The sequence below is a fragment of the Melozone crissalis genome, unplaced genomic scaffold, assembly GCF_028551555.1.
Source record: "Melozone crissalis strain CALT ecotype California unplaced genomic scaffold, PUWL_Pcris_2 ptg000016l_1, whole genome shotgun sequence".
In the NCBI taxonomy this organism is placed as follows: domain Eukaryota; kingdom Metazoa; phylum Chordata; class Aves; order Passeriformes; family Passerellidae; genus Melozone; species Melozone crissalis.
The window spans coordinates 23,177,225-23,196,501 of record NW_026535794.1 but is presented as its reverse complement, the minus strand read 5'-3'; the positions used below and the strand labels follow the sequence as shown (position 1 = coordinate 23,196,501).

Sequence of the window (19,277 nt, the reverse complement as noted above, 5' to 3'; positions counted from 1 at the left end):
TTGTTAGTGTACTGATCTAGCATTAGCAGCAATTGTGACTGTAGTGAGCTCAGAGTCAAAAAAATAAGAAGAAAAAAAAAAGGAAAGGTGGTCAAGAAAAGTGGTCAATAAGTAACAAACAGACCAGAACAGCAACAGACTTGCTGAACTCAGGCCTCCATGGCTTTGTGCCTTGGGAAACTTGACCTTACAAAGAATTATGCTCAGTGCAGGGCAGCACAGAGAATCAAGCCTACAATTTTCATGGCTTGAACGAGCACAAGAACTCGGCTTCCAAGGCTTTGTCTCCTTAAGATGAATGTGTCACAACAGGAATGTCGATTTCTACGGCAGAGAGGCGAGAACGTGCGGAGTAGGGCTGAGAGGCATAGCTGTGCATGCTGGGGGCGTGGGAATACAGGGGCTGCCAGAAAGGAGAAGGGAGGCTTTTGCATGCACAGTACCACAGGAACAGCATGATGGAAGTGAAAAACAGACCGCCAGCACTGGCAATGGCAATAAATACAGAGATGTCAAAGCTGAAGATGGGCTCGTATTTCCTGTTCAGATAATTGTTATAAAAAATGACCCAGATGGACGGAATGAGACAAATGGCACAGGCAAGCAGGAACAAGAGGCCGGCCACGAGATGGCAGCCTGCGCTGTTTACCAGGCACTTGGCCAGCTTGACGTTCGGCACGGTGGATACAAAGGCCGTGTTACACATGCCAATCATGCAGAGGAACAGAGCTGAGACAGCAGTGAACATGCTCAGAGGAAGGGCAAACTGAAGAACACGCAAATCCAGCTGATCCACAGCCGTGTACCACTGCGGGTCATAGATCACACAGTCTCTGCTCCCATCGAAGCGCGCGCACTTAATCCAGAGTCCGGTGTAAACCGTCACGTTCCTCTCGTTCTTGTTGTACGTGTACAGTCTCATCTGCCTCCAGTTTGGAAGCAGAACTGCTGCAAGCAGCCCGGCTACCGAGGCTGTGCCACTGAGGAAGGCCAGCACGGTCGCCGCATGAACGTCCCGGCAGCCCATACTTGCCCACAGAGGTTGTCTCCTGCGATTAGAAAGAAAAGTATAAACGAAAACCATGGACACAGGACTAACTACAGTTGATTGTTGATTTTAATAAACTCAAATGACAGCTAGTAGGCACTAACTTTGTGGCACCTTCTTTGTCTGACATGCTCAAGACAGTGGTAACACTCTTAAAAACCACTGAATTCATGCTTTAATGAAATGTCAGGTTATTTCACAGACCTATGACTTCTCAGCTGACAGACTGTTGAAGTCGCTGTGTTCAAGGTGAAAAAGAAGCACGTTTGAATGTGTGAGTCTACACAGCCATGATTTAAGTTCACCTGTCCTCAGCTGGCAGCTCCTGTCTTTAGCCCAGATACAGTATCAGAGTGCATGCTCAGTCCTACCACACTGCTGCATGAGTAAAGGGGAGTTGCTTAACCCTGCATGAGTAGAAGGGAGTTGCTTAAAACCTGCATCATTAAACTGGCAGGGAATGCCTATGTAGGCAGCTATACACATTTTATATAGGCCAAACTGTTGACAAGAGCTGCGAGATAGTGGTGGAGGCTCTGCTGAGTAACTTACTATGAATTTTTCAACAGCAACTCACAGTTCTGCCTCACTACTCCTGCCTTTCAGAATCAACTGTCCAAGCACACAATTACAGAAAGCAGATGACTTTTCAGTTTTCACATTTTTCACTCTGCAGCAAGTGTTAATACTGCTTCCTTTTCAATATTACCACTGTCTGCATACCTACTATAGCCTCTTGTCCATAGAGATGCTGAGAAACAGTTTCAATGATGGGCCTTTACAAAACAAAAAAAAACTTAAAAAAAAAAAGAAAAGACAATTCCAGTTATCAGTTATCCCTTCTCTGCATGATCAAGATATTTCAAAGAAGCCTAATACATAACAGGCACTGAGCATTTACCCCAGAGTGTACTTGAAGCTGGACACTAAGAATTATAGTACCTAAAAATGAAGAGATACTTTGCAAATTCTTACTGAGTGCCATTCAGTTATAAATTCCTCCCGAAATTTCTTCCAGTTTATTATGCTGCACTGAGCATATCTAGCAAATGTCCAAAGTCACAAACCAATCCCTTAAGTACCAGAAGTTCTGCTTAATGCATATACAGGTAACTGAGTTTCTGTATCACAGAAAGGTTACAGCCATGGCTGCAAACAAAAAGGCAACCAGATCTGATCCCTCACTCTCCTTTTATACCTGCAAACATCCAATTACCAGGGAGCTCCAGTTTTCAGGAAAGGAATTCCCATGTATACTGGAAAAACACTAAAAGCATTATCAAGCCATACAGCTAGCCAGCATTCTATTGATTTATAGACAAATAAATGAAGTTCAATTTGTTTCCTAAGAAACCATTAGGCAATTATTTTATGCCATCTAACCCTGAAGAACTGCACTGGAATGTGGACACTTTCATTTAAGTGCTGATCACAGCCTAGATTCCAAAGAAGCACTCTGGAAAGAAATAACAACAACCACATTTATCCTAAAAACTCCCTTATTTGTCAAAAGTACAGCATTGTATTGCTGCTAAGGATAGCTGAGCATGGGCAAGCTTCTCTTCCCATGGCAGTAAACTTTTCAGATGGCAGGTCACTAACAGGAGAGCCCCTGGGCAGGGGGACCAGAGAAGTATTTCCATTATGATTATTTTAATATGATGCCTAACTCTAGCTTCAGTAAGGTCAAAACAATCAACTTGCAAGAAAATGGAACTATAACAAATGAACTTCAGGGCTAAATCTAATATTACATCAAATTTTGCTCTCCCCAAGCTTGATGCTTTTGCTCCTATATAAAGAGCTTGCCTTCACCTGGATAAAACTTCCATGCACACAGGGCATACTCCAAGATAGAGCTATATGTGAACCAGCTGGAATAAACACATGACTGACCATTTTCAGAAACCTGCTGTTTCTGAAAATTCATTTGCAGTAGTAGATTACAGCAAATAGGCATGTTAACCACCATCCCTTCCATCAGGGGAGACCTATCCCATCTTGCAAATATTGCTGGCTGGATGATTGTAATTATTGCTTCAGGTCCCTGATGAAGACAGTAACAAAACAGGTGTTGTCTTAATTAGATGGCTTCAGTGCACTTACCAGCAGTGTCCTCAAATCAACAAAAACTTGAGCAACTTCTGTAATCAGGAAAAAGGTGTCACTGCATCTAAGAAACAGAACAAAGAAAGAGTCAACATCACATTTGTTTCATGCAATTTCAGCAACAGCATTTACATTGCAATTCAGGAATTAGGAATATCAGTTATGTTTGCATTAGGCCAATTCCATCACCTTCTACAATTTGATCTTATTTAAAAAACACAACTCAAGCTACTTTTGTTTTCTTTCTTCAATTTTTTTTTCTCCAGAGCTTGTTCTCTATCTATTCATCTCAAAAGACAAAGGTGCAAAAAAACTGCTTCTCTCATGGGTGCTCCAAGACTCAGAGTTTGCATCCTGAATTTTATGTTTTTAGCAAAAAAAACATAAGAAGTCATACAGAATGATTACTGTAGATGCTAGGTTCCAGGCTGTACTTAACCAGCAGTGACGAAAGGGTGCAATGATTATTTAATGTCAGAAAACAAAGGACAAACTCTAAATTGTTTATATATCTTGTGGGTCTTTATTCCTTCCTGCCTTCTACACAAAGGTTTCAAGGAAACTGGAGAAAACCAGGAAACACTGGTAATGCCTTTTCAATGGCTGTCCAGCTTTTCCAGAGGAAAAGATCCTCTTGTGGATTTTCTACCCCCACATCTAAGTCCCAAGATCAAATCTGCCAGTCATAACAGGTAAATCACTTTACTACTGGACAGCATCAGACCTCCAAGTATGTCAGTGTGCAACTGTTAAAAGTTACGACCTACAGCCGAATTTGTTGGGCTAACATGTGCAAAGGAGGAGTTTATTCTAAACTACCCATATCAAACCCTGAAATATTATAAAATTCATATATGAATAGGCTCCATCACCTACAAAAACATCAAAGAAATCCTTCTATCAAACTATCTAGGCAAGAAAAAGACTTTACAACACAGCCATGAACCCTGATTTTTTCATTGAATGAGAAAGAGGGTTTCAGATTTGGAAGCTCATTAATAAGAATGCTATTGCACATAAGACACAACTGCAGTCACACAGCCTGGAGCAGCAGCTTTTGTTCACCAACATTACTGATGAATTTTCAAGCTTTCTGTGCACTTTGCAGCTGAAGCCAAGATAAACACACAGACCTCCCTCTGCAGGTTCACACCCATGAACAACCACAACAACATAATTAAGTAGGAAATTAGTGCAGGCAAACAAAGCTGTCAGAGGGAGCTGTGCCCAGCCCCGGAGTCCCTCCCATTAAATGATGAAACTTGTGTTGTAATAAACAGATTCAGAGCAACTATGGAATATTCCCCAATACCCAACTCATTTTTGCAGAAATGGAGTTTCTTTTGGTTTTCTCTTCCTCTCTTTAGTCCATCTGATTTTACTGTCTAACCCTAGTGGTGTTGAACAACTAGGGATCTCAATCACTTGTCAGCTAGTTGTCCAAGGGAAGAAAACACACTTTGGCCGGATAAAACCCTGCCTTGCCTTAGATTCTTGGCTTCAGCTTCTTCCATCCCAAGGATTTTAAAGCTGTACTGTGGAAGGCTCTTCTATCTGAGCCACAGAAGCCACCATTCCTAACAGCACCCCTTAACAGGGACAGATTTTACCCCCTATTCTAAAGATCCATGTTGCTGTAAAGAGATGCTGGCTGAAACTGGTTAAAAACTGGTAAGTAATTAAAGACCCACAAGAAAAAAAAAATGGGGAAAAAAGACAACAGAAGGACATTTACTATAGACATAATTCAGAATTTAGTAAAACCAGCTCTGTTCCTTTGCATGGCCTTGAGAAGCATCACTGTTTTGTAAAGCCCTGTAGGAGAGAAGTCACAGTATAATTCATCAACACAAACCACTGCCTGACTATCCACAACAGCATGAGCAGTTCAAAATTTTTCACGACTTTTGGCTAACTGGCCACCAGAACCGGAGGCCTAAAGCTCGCCAGTTTCAAGGGACTGGCTCAGAACCACTGCCACCACTCTTTGATTCTGGGAATCAATCATGCAGTTCCACGTTGTACAAAACTCCTTTTAAAATTAAATATAGATGTACCGGGTTAGAATTAACGATCCTAGCTAAAAAATTAGGACTTCCAAGAAAAACTTGGAGCAGGGGTAATTATTTTACCGACTGAATCGGAAAGAGCAGGTGACGCACGGAGAGAACACATAGCGTTCCCCCGGGGAGCGCCGCCGATCCCCGCCCGCGACAGCGACCCCGGACTCGCGGGGGAGCCGGGAAGCGCCGCAGGGCCCGGGCTGGCCGTGCCGGGGCCGTGCCCCTCCCCGAGCCCGCTCCCCGAGCCCGCTCCCCGAGCCCGCTCCCCGAGCCCGCTCACCTTGCCGCCGCGCTCAGGAGGCGCCATGGCCGCCGCTCCGGCCGCGGAGCCGCCGCGCTGAGGGTAGGCCACGGCCGCGCGGGGCCTTGTGGGGCGGGGCGGCGGCGCCGGCGCAGTGCGGGCTCGGCTCTCGGCCCGGCCCAGCTCGGCTCCCGGCCGCCCTGCCGGGCCCGCCCGCTCGGCGCTCTCCGCTCTCCGCCAGCCCGGGCTGGAAACGCCGGTGCTCTAACACACGTCCCTGCGATACGGCAGCTGACTCCAGGTCCGAGGAACCCGACTGCGGCAGGCAGCTGCGGCCCACGGCGGACAGCTCCAGTAAACCATGCTGCCTCTCAGGCCAAACACACCCCCACTACCCCCTTAACCTCACTCATTAAGACCGGAAAGTCTGGAAAAAACAAAATGCTTCTTTCAGCTATAAAACAGCCTGCAGGAAAGGGGGCTCGGGGTGATGATATCGCTGTACAACCCCCTGAAAGGAGGTTATATACAGGTGGGGGTCGGTCTTCTCTCCCAGGCAACCAGTGACAGGCTGAGAGGAGATGGCCTCAATCTGTACCAGGGCAGATTCAGATTGGACATCATGGGGAATTTCTTCACAGAAAGGGTAATGGGCTGCCCAGGAAGGTGGAGGGTAGAGGTGTTTAAGGAAGCACTGAATGCCATGGTCTAGTTGACAAAGTAGTGTTTGATCATTGGTTGGACTCAATCTCACAGGTCTTTCCCAACCTAATTCATTCTGCAACTCTGTAAAATGGACAGCCTATTCTTAGCATCAGTGAAAGCATATTAGCCCTGAACACTGTAAAATTAGAGGAAAATCACAGTAAGAGCCAATACAATGATAAAATAGATGCATTATTGTGGAGGGATAGAATGTAAGAAAATAGTGCAGAAGGTAGTCTCACACCTGAGGAGTTGCAGCTGTACCAATCACCAAAGATTAGGAACAGGCCTGCCCTTAACAGGCCACAGCTGCGTCCAATACGACGAGTGCTACAAAAGAGTGGGTTAGCTAGGTGAGGAAAGAGTTAGCATTTGCTGGCTGTGCTGTGAAAAAGGAGTCACTGCTGTGGTGTGGAGCTGCACATGAGAAATCACCCAGAAGGTATGCCACTTTTGCAATAAGATGACAATGCATTATGACAAACCATACCTTTCCTCCCAATTACTCCTTTAACAAAATCTAAAGAAGCAGGGTATGATACATATATTACAAAAGCAAACCAAACTAGAAGGCTTTGATGTATTCAATCTTATTTTGCTTTACAAGCAATTTAATAGCTTCGAAGTAGAAAACACCCTGACAATAGAGGACTTCAAAATTTTTTAAAAACTAAAGTGTGATTGTGACTTCTTGTAATATGTAATCTAGAACACTAAATATTTCCAAAAATGTACAGTTCTGTTGAGGAAAAGCCATTTTCTTCACTCAAATGTAATATAAACCAAACAACTCCATAAAAGGAGGAGATCACAAATTAAGCACAGGAATTTGAAATCAGGATTTATACAACTAAGATGACTACAGTAGGCACCAGCAGGTGCCAAAAAACCCTCCAACATCAGTCTTGCTTTTTGTGCTCCTACAAGTCATTTCCTAGTAGCCATTTATATATGTGTTTTCCTTTAAATCCTTTAAACCAACAAAGCCTGTCACAATAGCAGAACTTATGTTCACCTTAGAAGGCCCAGACCCTGGAAAATTCCTCCATCAGGAACTTCCTTTAGTTCTTCTGATGCCCACAGGATATGAAGAGTTGTTGAACTTGCTCCTTTGTGCAAGTTATAGTCCCTCCATTCCTCTCACTTGGCAAAAATATTCCAGGGATCCTTAGTTGTTAAGTAGTGCTTTGAGTTACACATGCTTTGGTCTTTACATTGTTGAGCTTTGTAGCCAACATAAATAAAAAAACCCTTGTCACTTTCCCAACTGTGCCCTACCCACGTGCCTCAACAAATGGAGGGAAGCAGGTGGTGAGGGAAGAGGGAACAATTAAATGGAAAGTCTGCACAAAGGTTTCATGTGCATAGTTAAAATATTAAATGTGCTGGATCCATTCAGGAATGTCAGCTTCTATTCATTTGTTCTTCTCTGGAAGTTTGTAAAAGCAGGAGTTTCTTTTTCCGATATTCTTCATTCACCTGCTCTGCTTCCTCATCTATGGATTTTCTTAGACATGTTTTGAGTTCCTCAATTCCTTCTCCAGTATAGGTAGATACAGGAATCACCTCTCTGAATTCAAGAGTATTTTCTGGAATAATTTCTTCCTCTAGTAAGTGAAAGAAATCTGAAAAATTGTATTGCAAGAGTTAGTACAATCCCCAAATACTGTATCACTACAAAGCCCATAAAATCCCATTAAATGTAGAAAATAAACTTTAATAAATTACAGTTATAAACATAGCTGCAATTAATATACACACTATCTGCACAATTAGTCTTCTCAAATCTCAGAAGACAAGCACTAATATAGCAGTTATACCATTCTTAATGCTGCCATGAGAAGATTCTATACACTTCCAATGAGCACGAAGAAATACCAAGTTGCAGAATATGAGAGAATATGGTCTTAAGCTTTCCTGGTTTCTACACACTCCAGGAAAGAGAAAGCAATTCACCCCAATGCAATTGGAAGACTAAAATAAACCTACATAGACCTTTCCAGAATTTTCATGTGTTTATGCCAAAATCACATGACAAATGGTACACGTGTCAGTGCCTGTGAGGGGACCTTCTATGCAGGTTACTGTTATTCCAGACACCTAGACTGGAAACTTACTCTCTCATATCATGGTTGGGAAAGATCATCTGGGATATCTCTATTTTATTACAATCTTTTCCAAACAGTGAAGCCATTACAAATGCATATAAACAGAGCTCTTAATGCAGGAAGTGATTTTAAACATATGTTCAAATAATAAATTTAATAGCTGACTTCAGTTTCAAACAACTCTCCGCCAATGCAGAGTTATCCATATGAAATCTTACTACCACTTTTGATGAAAGTTATTACTGGAATTTCCTTTACCCTGAGGGTTCTCTAGTTGTGTCATAAGTTCATCCAAGTTATCCTTTGCACAAGGCAAATCCATTTTATTGATGGCAAGAAGTGCAGGCTTTGTTACAAGTTCCTCTTTGTACAGCTCCAGTTCCTTAAAAGAAAAGTAAATTTCCCTTAGTAAGTATCTGTAGTTTAACATGGGCAACTTCAATTTTACATCTCCTCTTGCATTTGTTTGATTGCCCAAATAGACCTTCTTGCCCAAGCAGCTGTGGTTTTGATTCAGGTGCTCAAGGCTGATATATTACAGCACAGAAGAAAATAGTGTTGAGTGATTCATTTTTTTTGCTCAAAGACAGATTTCAGGTTAACAGGCTAGCTCATTCTGAAATGCCAGTTACAGAAAGAATGAGAGTTTTGGTTTCTTTTTATACTGACATCTATGAACAGAAAATCAATTTCAGAAAAACTTCAGACCTATAAAACATATAAGAAAATACTTTGTAGAGTGTTATAATTCTTAAATATTTTAATATTAGAAAATCCCAACCTGAATAAACTAAAAATAAACAGCTATACCTGAAATGCAGAAGATTCATCAACTTAAGTCACACAGTAAGAAATAAATTTAAAATGACATAATGTGTATTATTTGAATCAGATGCATAGTTAAGAGGTGGAAACAGTGAATGTCTGCAAGACTGGGGCCTGATGTTGGTCTATGCAGTAAGGGCATCAAGGCAGGGCTTTAACTGTAACCACACATTTCTACTTCTTAAAATGCTACTGGATTGGGGAACTGAATATGATGTGTCTTTTTACCTTTACTTGACTGTAACATGCTGCATAGATTAATCAATTCTATTAGTAATTGGTACCCAATATAAACTAGAGCAGTTTAACCTGGACAAGTGAAAATAAAAACTTCATCATTTTGAAGAATCTCTTTGGTCACTGGCTTTATATTATAAATCCAGAAGACACCCTAACATTTGAATGCTTCTCAATCAAATCTGAGCCATTCTCTTGACTCAACACATAACTACAGCTGTCACATAGGAAGATGAGAACTTACCTTTGTTAGAAGCAATATCGTTTCAAAGGCTGTTCTGAACGGAGTCTTCATAGACAGCTGAAACCCAGAAATATCAACCTGGAAAAGTTACACAAAAACAAGTTTTGTGGTGTAAAATATTCTTACAGTATCAAGGTACTCTCCATCAGCTACTTTGCCCTGGAATGTCCATAGCAATGTGTTCACTCCTGGGCAAACAACAGCAACTAAACAGCCCAGAAACATCAGACACTGCAGGCACAAACTGGTTAATTCTCATACAGTGTTTCTCAAAGGTCTGGTTTTTAAACTTCTTATGGGAAATCTTACAGAAAAAAAATCATGCTTTTGTTATGCTTGGAACACTTCACTGTTCTAAATTAATTGGAAATTTTCAATGATAAATTCTATTTAAGAATTTATCATTGAAAATATTATTTCTCATTAGCCATTTGAGTGGTCCATTCTATAGACACAATTACGGCTATATTTATCACAATCACACAAATTACAAATGACTTTCTAAATTCCAACTACATTGCAATTAAGATATATTTTATTTATTACACTTTGATTTCAATAAACTGTAAATTTTATTTAACTTACAACTAAGAGAAGCTGTTTGGTTCTCTCTACGTGTTTGAGAAATTTGTGGCCCATTCCTTTGTTTGCATGTGCACCTTCAATCAATCCTGGGAGATCAGCTACTGAAATCTAGGAAAACAAAAGTTTCAAACAAAATACTTCCAGTGAGCAAACCCAAGGGTTTTAAACTATCAACAGCGATTATCACTATACATGGACAAAAGAACCCAGACAAAATAATATGCATTGGCTGTTTCAATACATTTACAATCTATCATTAGAAGCAGATTAAACAAAATGCTGCTATTACACAGACCTGCTGCTCCTCATGTTCCCCTGTCTATTTTTTATAGCTGTCTGCAAAGTACAAAATAGAGGGTAATAATACCTCAGCAGAGATCTTACAAAATGTAGCTATTACCTGAGAATAAAACAGGCTCTGAAAGGTGAGCAGCTTAGGCTATCACATTTGTAGAGAATTCAAACTGTCACTGAGACAGCAAATAAAGTCTGTTCCTTGTGGCTACAGAGTATCATTACTCCAAATACAAACCCGCTTAACACTGATCCCCTGAGCATGAGCAGCTACAAGAATTTGATTTTGGCTCTTCAGCTAAATGAGACTTTGATTAATCAATCTGCTTCCAGACAGAGCCCAGTGAAGACTGCCACAATGGACAGGGACATTGTCACTTTCTCTGCTGGTTGAGAGACCTGTTGGACAGCTGAGGCAGACCAAAAAAAAAAGCAGAATGATAATGAAACCCCCAAAATGGCACTCAGTAAGTCACAGAAAGCTAAGGCTGAGAGTGAAGTAAAGAAGAGCAAAGGTAGGGTCTTCAAATCTATCTCATGCCCATTTAGACAGGAACTGGATTAAACTGAACAGTCCCTGAAGCCAGCATACCATAAAATTTCCAGTGTGCTACTTAGTGCAGAAGGGGGCTCAGATACTCTGGTAGAAAATGTAAGTGATTCTGCTAGTTTTCATGATCTGGTACTGAGACCTGAAACCCAACTCTGCTCAGGTCCTCTACTTGTGTGTCTTTATTATTTTTTTCCATGCAGACAGACAGCACTAGGAAACTTGCACGTATTTTCTTTTTTTATATTGCACTAAGATAAAATGAGCAAATTCTTACATATCTCTTTAAAAATATCAGTGTTCTTTAGGAAAAAATGAATCATTGTCCTTTGAGTGATACAGAAAAGACACCTCAATTATTGCTGTTAATTACATGGCTTATGTTTTGGCTTCAGCGTTGCAATATGGAGAGTATTTCTTCTTACCCTAGAAGTTCCCCATGATCACAGCCCTTAGTTCCCTTGACTTTAGGAAACAAGTATTTTGTCCATATAGTTACTATATAGCCCCCAACAGTGTGGTATAAAAACCATGAACTGTAAAAATGGCCAACAAAAAGGATCACTGGCTATGACAAGAAAAAGACTTCAGAAAAGAAAGGCAGGAGTTCAAGTAGATCTCTTGCTGGAGAAAAATACACCAGTATGAGCAAGAGATCCTCACTCATGGTAGACAGGTTTTTGAGAGGGCTATGAAAAATCCTGTTTATTTGCAGCATAGCTTTCCAGGATAAGCTACCCTAAACTAGCAGATAAAATGAATATTAAAAGAAATTCCCTTACACATATTGCATCTCTGCAGGGAAGCAGACTAACTAGACTTACTTTCTTTAATACACAGTTTACTTGAAGTTTGTTAAATTAAGGTTTCAAGCATCAGCTACTGAATCTCCCTAGCATTAGTGGTTCTGAAAGCAGAAACAATAGTTTTTTGTCTTTTCATATCTGAGGGTTATGTTTTTCTGGCTAACTCATCTGAAACCCTTTTATGCACTCGCCTTTTATCTTGAAAATGATGAGTCCAGTGCTGCATGTATCATACACTTCAAAAACAAAGTAAAAGCACATCAAAGAAGATTCAAGCTTGAGGAATGAAAATGTTTGCTGTAATTTTTAAGTGAAGCTGGGGTCCAAAATCTATTAGCCTCTCTAGTTTCATTTAACACTGGTTTCCCCATCAGTGGATACTGCAGAAAGGATTCCAGGCACCACAGAATTAATCTGACAACTTGTATCTGAAGAAGCTGGGTGGAACAGAGCTCACAAAAATTCAAATGGTAGGGCCATAACTCCAGCAGTCTTTCACAACCAGAGCCTATTTCAAAAGGAACTGGACCCAGGTGCCTCACCTCTCAGGTAGTGCACTATCCTGGCTGTTCAGGTAATCACAATCACATCACACTATTTCAGTTTTTAGTTCAAAAACCCAACCCACTAAACAAAAAACCCATTCGCCCCCAAAAACAAACCAAACCAACAAAAACCCCACTGTCACAGACATTTTTTCATAGAAATCCTTTCTTTGGGACTTGTTCATCTTCTGGGAAGCTGAGGCCCCAGGAAGAGAATGTAAACAATGATTATCAGCTGCTGTGGAATGCAATAGGTGCACCTGTGATTGGCTCATGTTCCACGTGTACAATTAAGCGCCAATCACAGGGCAAGCTCTCTGGAACACAGTGACAGAGAACTCTCTTGTTTTTAGATTCTATTCTATTCTTAGCTTAGCAAGCCTCTGCAACTTCTCTCTTTATTCCTTTTAGTATAGTTATAATGTATTATATATCATATATCAATAAATCCAGCCTTCTGATCATGAACCACGATTCTCGTCCATCTCTGTCACCCTGAGGAGACCCTCATCCAGTCTCGGTAATACCCCACAAAGACAAAATAAAAACCTAAAAAAAAAGTTAGAACAGCCAATCTTGAAAGTCATAACAAGAAGTTATGGTGGCAGGGTTACAATCACAAAACTCCCTGCCATTCACTAATGTATATCTTCAGCTATTGGACAAATCTGCCATTATTTGCATTCTGAAAATTACTCAGTCCAGAGGTCTCTATACAGGCAACTTGCAAGAAATTTGCTTCTTTTAAATAAAAATAACAGGCTGATTTCTGAAACAATGATTTTTTTTCCAAGTCCTAAACTTTTAAGAGTACACTAGGACACAGCAATCTCAATTCCATAAACAATTTCATATCTCTAAGATTGTAAGCCAGGATTAGAACCATAGAAGGAAGGGAAGGAAAAATGAGAAGCCATTTATTAAAGTGACTTGAAATAAGCTCTATAGAATAATACTGTATTTGGCTATGAAACTCTCTTATTATTACTTCATAAAACAGTATTTTTCTCACAACTCCTGTTAAGCCCATGCAATTTCATTTGACATGGATACATATATGAGAATACCTACAAGTTTTTATTCTCCTCCTGAAATTCTGTTAAGCAACGTAAGTAGTCAGTCCTTATAACTTTAACAATCAATCAGAGTGAGGTTTCATACCCACCTGCTTATAATCTGCATACATGATCTTTCCTAGTTCAGGCTGTATTGTTGTGACTGTGGCAAGGGGACAGGAAGAAAACAAAATTGGTTTCAACATTTTAAAAAATATTAAACTTACAAAACATTTAAATACTGTAGAACTTTCTCAGTGTATTTAAATTAAACAAATGTGCAGTAGCAAAAAAAATTTAAAAAAGGAAAAGGAATAAAGAAAAAACAAAATAAGATAGATGAAAATTAGGCCAAAAAATCCAGTGCTTCACTAAGTCTTATCTCTTTCTGCATTCTGCCCCAGTAATTCCAAAATGGGAACAGTGAAGGTAGAGAAGTCTCAGACACAAAAACTATTACCTAGACTATGGATTAGCTTCCAAACAGGGATAAAACAATGAGAGATAAAGTGAGATAGGACTCTTCAAACTGAGAAAAGGCTGTAGAGAATTTGGGATGGTGCAAAAAGGTCAGTAGGAAGTATCTGTACTTGCAGTCTCACTTTTTAATTATAGAAGATCAGACAACTAATTCTAACTTACTGATAGAAAAGTAATAAAAAAATTCTGTGTTTTCAGTGGACAGATTAAAATGCCAAAATCTTCTCTGTTGCAAGTGACAGCAAGTTCTAAAGAATACAAGATGTTCAGGCAAAGGAACTTGAAAGTACATATTCTGTAGATTGAAGATATTGCACACCACAGAGAGTCTCAGTGCAATAAAAGGAGCTGAGACAAAAATAAATGTTAAATAGAGCCTGCATTAACAGGTTGAAGCATTATGGGGTGTATACATGAAAAACTGAGATGGGTAAAGAACTGGACATTGAGGCAGCAAATATCTCCTTGAAGTGTTTCTTATAATTAAAAAGCCAGGCAACATTGCTACCCTATTCTTTATTATAAACTTTTACTGTAAGCAAGTCAGCAAAAAGACTTCTTTTCTTTCTCAGGAAATATTGCTGCTCTAAAAATAACAGTATGAACTTACATGCATAATTTGCAATCTCAGGTTTGGCATGAGAAATCTTGCTTAACAAGGATGACTTTCCTGCATTTGGAAACCTAGAAGGAAAGTCAGGATTAATACACTGAATAAACACCTACATGATTCCTGTGTATTTATTTCCAAATATGCTCTTTGATGCTATCAACTCATTTTTGCACTCATTTACTCAGACTATGTTTTTTTTTACAAAACAAACAAGCCCCGGATCATTATGATTTACTTTTTGACATCAAATCTGAATAATTTTTCTAAATCCAACATCTAAATCCAACATCCTCCTAAGGATGCCGGCAGGAGAGTTATGTAAATACAGGTAATATATTTAAGGGAAATCTTTCAAAGTCACTCAGACAGAAATACAGCATTACCATCCAGGTACACTTGGATTCACTCTTCATGTGCTATAGCTAATTTTGTAAATTATGCTTCCATTCTAAAAAGCTATCATGCAAATATATCTTACCAGCTGGATTTACAGTCTCTCAGCATACACATCAGGGTTTACAAAGTCTACACTATAAGTACCAATGCTAGAGTTTAGCTAACAGAGCAAAGCAAATGTGAACTCAGAGAGAGTGGTTTTAAGGCAGCAGTATGAGGGATCCTGAAATTAGTCCTAACCTACCTGTTCTGCTACCAAGTCAACCTAAAAGAACACCTAGAAGCTGGTCTGTGCACACCTGTCTAACATCTTCACTTTACCAGGGATATCCATACCTGCATCCTACAACAAGTGTTCCTTAAGGGATACACCAGCTTTTACAAAAGCTTCTTCACAGAATACATCTACCCACTGAAATGAAAACCTAAGTTAAGACTGAAATTGTAACACCCACTTGTTTTAAAGATTAACCTGAGCTGGAAAAGGCACAATAGCTTTGACGCATGTGAAACTTGAAGTTAATCCTGACACCCAAGGACAGACTACAGTCCTTATTCTTAGCACATACTCCATCCAGAAAGTCCACACAAGACTTTGTTCCAATCAAATTCATAAATATTCATCTCAGAATGATCAAAGAAAACTCTGTCTACATGGAACTCAACACAGTCACAAGATACAAAGGCAGGTGTCCCACAGAAAACCAAACAGTCTCCACTTGAATGCATGGAGAACCATGGTCTGTTAACAAGGCTGGTACTATATTGTAGGCCTTTATAAAGGGGCTGTACACAAATCTTTCCTAAAAAAATGAAAGCAACCTAATGGCTCTTGTATAAATAGGGAAACTACTGAGTGCAGTTTTCATACACTCTGATGTTGAAAGGGGTCTTAAAGACATTCCACAAGGTTACTAGGGTCATATACTCAAGAAAGCACTTTGTTTCCACTGAAGTAGATTGTGTTCTTTGAAGTTTAAATTGCAACCTAGACTAACACATCACAACCTGTACCCAAACTTGATGGGCCTTTCTCAAGTCTATATAGTTTTTTTTAACCTGATCTAATAGCAAACCACTCACAAAAAAGGCAAAAATAGCAAACACAAAGAGATCAAAGTACAACCACAACCATTGGAGGCTGATTCATAGTCTCAATAAGAAAATTGTATGCTTCTCTAATTGACTGATAATGATTTTTGTGTCCATTTTGAAGGCAAACTGTCAGCTGAAATACAAGATTAAAGAAACATCACCATCATAAAACTCCTGTACTTTCACACTAATCAAAACAAGAAAAAAATTCTGTCATGTAATTACTGAAGACCAACTGAAAATTGTATAACTTTAGAGAAATTTTATACTGTCAAAATTATTTGTAATAAAAAACAAAAATATAGTTAGTCTATCAACCTGTCTTCAAGTTTCCATTTTTTATCCATGCTGTCTTCAAGTTTCCATATTTTATTGGTATATACCAGCAAAACTATTTCCACCTCAAACTCATCATTTCACGTTTCCTATGTTTTTTATTAGTAAGGACCACAGGGCTGATTTATGTTAGCAGATGCTGAATAGAACAATAGTTGTACTGCACTACAAGTGTAGGCTGTTGAAAGCTTTTTCCAAATAAAAATATATTTATCTGCATTGTTATAAAAGAGCAACATGAATATGCAAGTCCTCTTGTTCTAATTTGTAATTACTTCCTTCCAACATTACAAGCTGGTTTTTTGGGAGAGTAGGAAACATAGCCTTTGGCATTTTCTTCAGAATTGCTGCTGAAAGGATCTACCTGGCCCAGTACCATGAAGGTAAACATGCAATATGAGTGTTCTTGGCTCTGTTTTGCACCTCCTACCTACTTAATAAATATTGTGCTAATAATATTGTGGCCATCACCACAACTGCTAAATACAATTATATTACTAATTATGTATTATCCTGATTCATGAAGCCCTTCACTCATCAAAACATAATGAACACTTTAAAATGTTAAAATTAATTTTAATAGCTTTAAACTCAATCTCATTTTTTCAAACTGCAAATAACTTAGGTGACAATGCAAATGTACAATTAACACTCATTATCCAAACACCCAAATTTCTTTGAAATCAAATTTGAAATGTACTACTTTGTTTTCTAATATTAGTTTTCAAACTACTGTACTTACCCAACTAAGCCAACATCTGCTATAAGTTTCAAATCAAGGTGAACAGTTCTCCTCTGACCTTTGCAAGGCAGAAAGTTTGTAGCCAAAGAGCCTCCAAGACCTCCACGAGCTGCTAAGAATCTCTCTCCTGCTGCATTAAGCTCTCCTGCAAATAAATTTGTTAGTGAAAAAACACAATGTCTTGCAGTAGCTCACTTGTGATTTTCCATTTAAATGTCTCCAGTTATAAGACAATTTTGTGTACTCTTCCTTGCAAGAATTGTGCCCTCAAGGTGATGGTGATTTTTTCCTTGTCTGGCAACAAAGGAAAGCCATCACACCCAGTATTCTTCTCTGTCATACAATCAGTCACCTCAAGAAAACTGCAGACAGGCAGATGGCCAAGATGGAGGTTCTGAACCCTCCAATATTTAATTCAAGAATGCAAGGAAAAACATTCAATGACAGAGATGTGGCTCCCTTCAGATGACTTATATTTTTCCATTAAGATGCAGACTATGATATCTCCCTTAGGGTTAAAATAATTAAAAAAATGAAAAAAAGAACAACACTTGAATATCTTTAGCCCCATGATATGCCTGCATCATAAACAAATCTTGCAATACATCCAATGTAGTTAAACATCCAAACCAGGGCAATTTGGGAATTTAGTTTTAATTCTAAACAGTCTGAAAAGAAAACACTCTGACAAACTGCAAAGGAACCATTGAGAGCTATTCCAAGAGTACTGAAAGAGATCTTCCTGGTGAGTAAAAAACAGAAATGCATTTTAAGTAACCTATAATTCAGCAAGGATCTTTGTCTTTGGAGCATTTTCATAATTCAGTAAAGATATAGGGACATTTACTTGGGTTTATGGAGACATAACTTATGTGAGGTCATGAATGGTTCTGTGGAGGATCAGTATGGCTTCCAGCCTTTAACACTTGTTTCCAACAGCAAAGGACTTGTATGTTGTGATACAAATCAACTACTGCTAATTTCTGGAAGGGGTCCCTGCTTTTCCAACAATTTTTACAGTGTATTTGTCAACTCTGCTCAAACAAAGAAAAACATAGACATATTTTGGAAAACCTCTAACCTTAAAACATCCTAGTATTAGAAATTCGCTAGATGTTATCAATAAATGTGAGAAACATTAGATACCTTAAAACAAAGCAAAGGTTCTTACCAATCTGCTTGCCATCATTGTCAAGAACTGAAATTCCCAAAGGCACATGAACTTCACAATCTTTTCCTTTTTCACCTTTTAGAGCTTTAACACTGGGAGAAATTAAACCAGGCTTAGTACTTTAGGCTGACATTTTGCTTTCTGGAAAAGATGTAAATAACAACTTTCATTAAATAGATTCTTACCTGCTGTTGGCTCCTGTTCCAGCTACAAATCGCTTCTGGGGATATTTCTCCCTAATGCTCTTTAAGGTAGTCCTTTCTCGGGCGACGAACCAGACATCACCACCTCTTCCTCCTTCCCCTCCCAGGTTAGGATAACCCATTCCACCGGTTCCTCCTCTCACATACACCCGCAAATCGTCTATGAAGTTGCTGTACTAATAAAACAACAGTTTCAACACCAGTTAATTACCTTATCTTTGTATTTCGCTTCACAGAAATACAAATCCACGTGTAAAACCGCGTGGACTGGTGTTTCATGCCAATAGATGAAACTTCAGAAAACAGAGCGTATAGTTTTTAATCAATGTTTGGCATGGCTTCCCCGGCAGCGACCCCTCACGGCGCGCAGGGCCCCGGGCCGGGCCGGCGGAGTCCCGCGTGTGCCGCCAGGGCGGGACATCGCCGCCGGGCCCTGAGGGCGCTGCGGGCAGCCCGGGCGGGACGGGACGGGACGGGACTGCACCACCGGCACACGGGCGGGAACTCCGGAGAGGCCCCGCAAGCGGGACCGCGGCTCCCCGCCAGCCCTCCCCGCCACCCGAGCGCCGCCTGCGGCACCGTCCCCACCGCTCCCCGCGCCGGCCGCACTGACCTTCCGCAGCACCGCCGCGCCGCACCGCACCATGGCGGGGGCAGCCTCCGCCCGGGCCCGAGCCCAGGCCCGTGGCTGTGCAGAGGGCACGGGGCAGGAGGGCGGATGAGCTCCGGGGACCGCACGGCGGCAGCGCAGAGCCGGCTCCGCAGACGCGCAGGCGCGGCCCGGCCCGGCCTTGGGCTCTCCCCGGCGCTGCTGCTGCTGCTGAGG

The 19,277-nt window shown here is 40.3% G+C and overlaps 2 protein-coding genes across 3 annotated transcripts; both read right to left on the bottom strand.

The window, feature by feature from the left end:
• Positions 1 to 101: 101 nt before the first annotated feature.
• CLDN12 (claudin 12) lies at positions 102 to 5,536 on the bottom strand. The gene is made up of 3 exons (XM_054273960.1): positions 5,501 to 5,536; positions 3,155 to 3,221; positions 102 to 1,049 (listed from the first exon to the last, which is right to left on the bottom strand). Exon 3 carries the CDS (start codon positions 1,025 to 1,027, stop codon positions 290 to 292), a length of 738 nt encoding a protein of 245 aa, XP_054129935.1. The 5' UTR covers positions 1,028 to 1,049; positions 3,155 to 3,221; positions 5,501 to 5,536; the 3' UTR covers positions 102 to 289.
• A 1,178-nt stretch (positions 5,537 to 6,714) lies between these two features.
• Positions 6,715 to 19,198, bottom strand: GTPBP10 (GTP binding protein 10). Of its 2 annotated transcripts, none has more exons than XM_054273958.1 (10): positions 19,065 to 19,198; positions 18,434 to 18,622; positions 18,249 to 18,340; positions 17,078 to 17,222; positions 14,506 to 14,579; positions 13,526 to 13,578; positions 10,166 to 10,273; positions 9,581 to 9,658; positions 8,533 to 8,656; positions 6,715 to 7,791 (listed from the first exon to the last, which is right to left on the bottom strand). In XM_054273958.1, exons 2-10 carry the CDS (start codon positions 18,571 to 18,573, stop codon positions 7,571 to 7,573), a joined length of 1,035 nt encoding a protein of 344 aa, XP_054129933.1. In that variant the 5' UTR covers positions 18,574 to 18,622; positions 19,065 to 19,198; the 3' UTR covers positions 6,715 to 7,570. The 2 variants fall into 2 exon arrangements, with proteins under 2 accessions (XP_054129933.1, XP_054129932.1); XM_054273957.1 differs by having other exon boundaries at positions 18,434 to 18,627; positions 19,065 to 19,181.
• Between the last annotated feature and the right edge of the window lie 79 nt (positions 19,199 to 19,277).

Bases quoted from the DNA above. Each gene is read 5' to 3' on its own strand.
- CLDN12 (XM_054273960.1), bottom strand. From the start codon at position 1,027: ATGGGCTGCCGGGACGTTCATGCGGCGACCGTGCTGGCCTTCCTCAGT.
- GTPBP10 (XM_054273957.1), bottom strand. From the start codon at position 19,097: ATGGTGCGGTGCGGCGCGGCGGTGCTGCGGAAG. The intron at 18,628-19,064 runs GTCAGTGCGGCC...TTGTTTTATTAG, and splicing joins GCGCGGCGGTGCTGCGGAAG to TACAGCAACTTCATAGACGA. The intron at 18,341-18,433 runs GTAAGAATCTAT...AATTTCTCCCAG, and splicing joins GGAACAGGAGCCAACAGCAG to TGTTAAAGCTCTAAAAGGTG.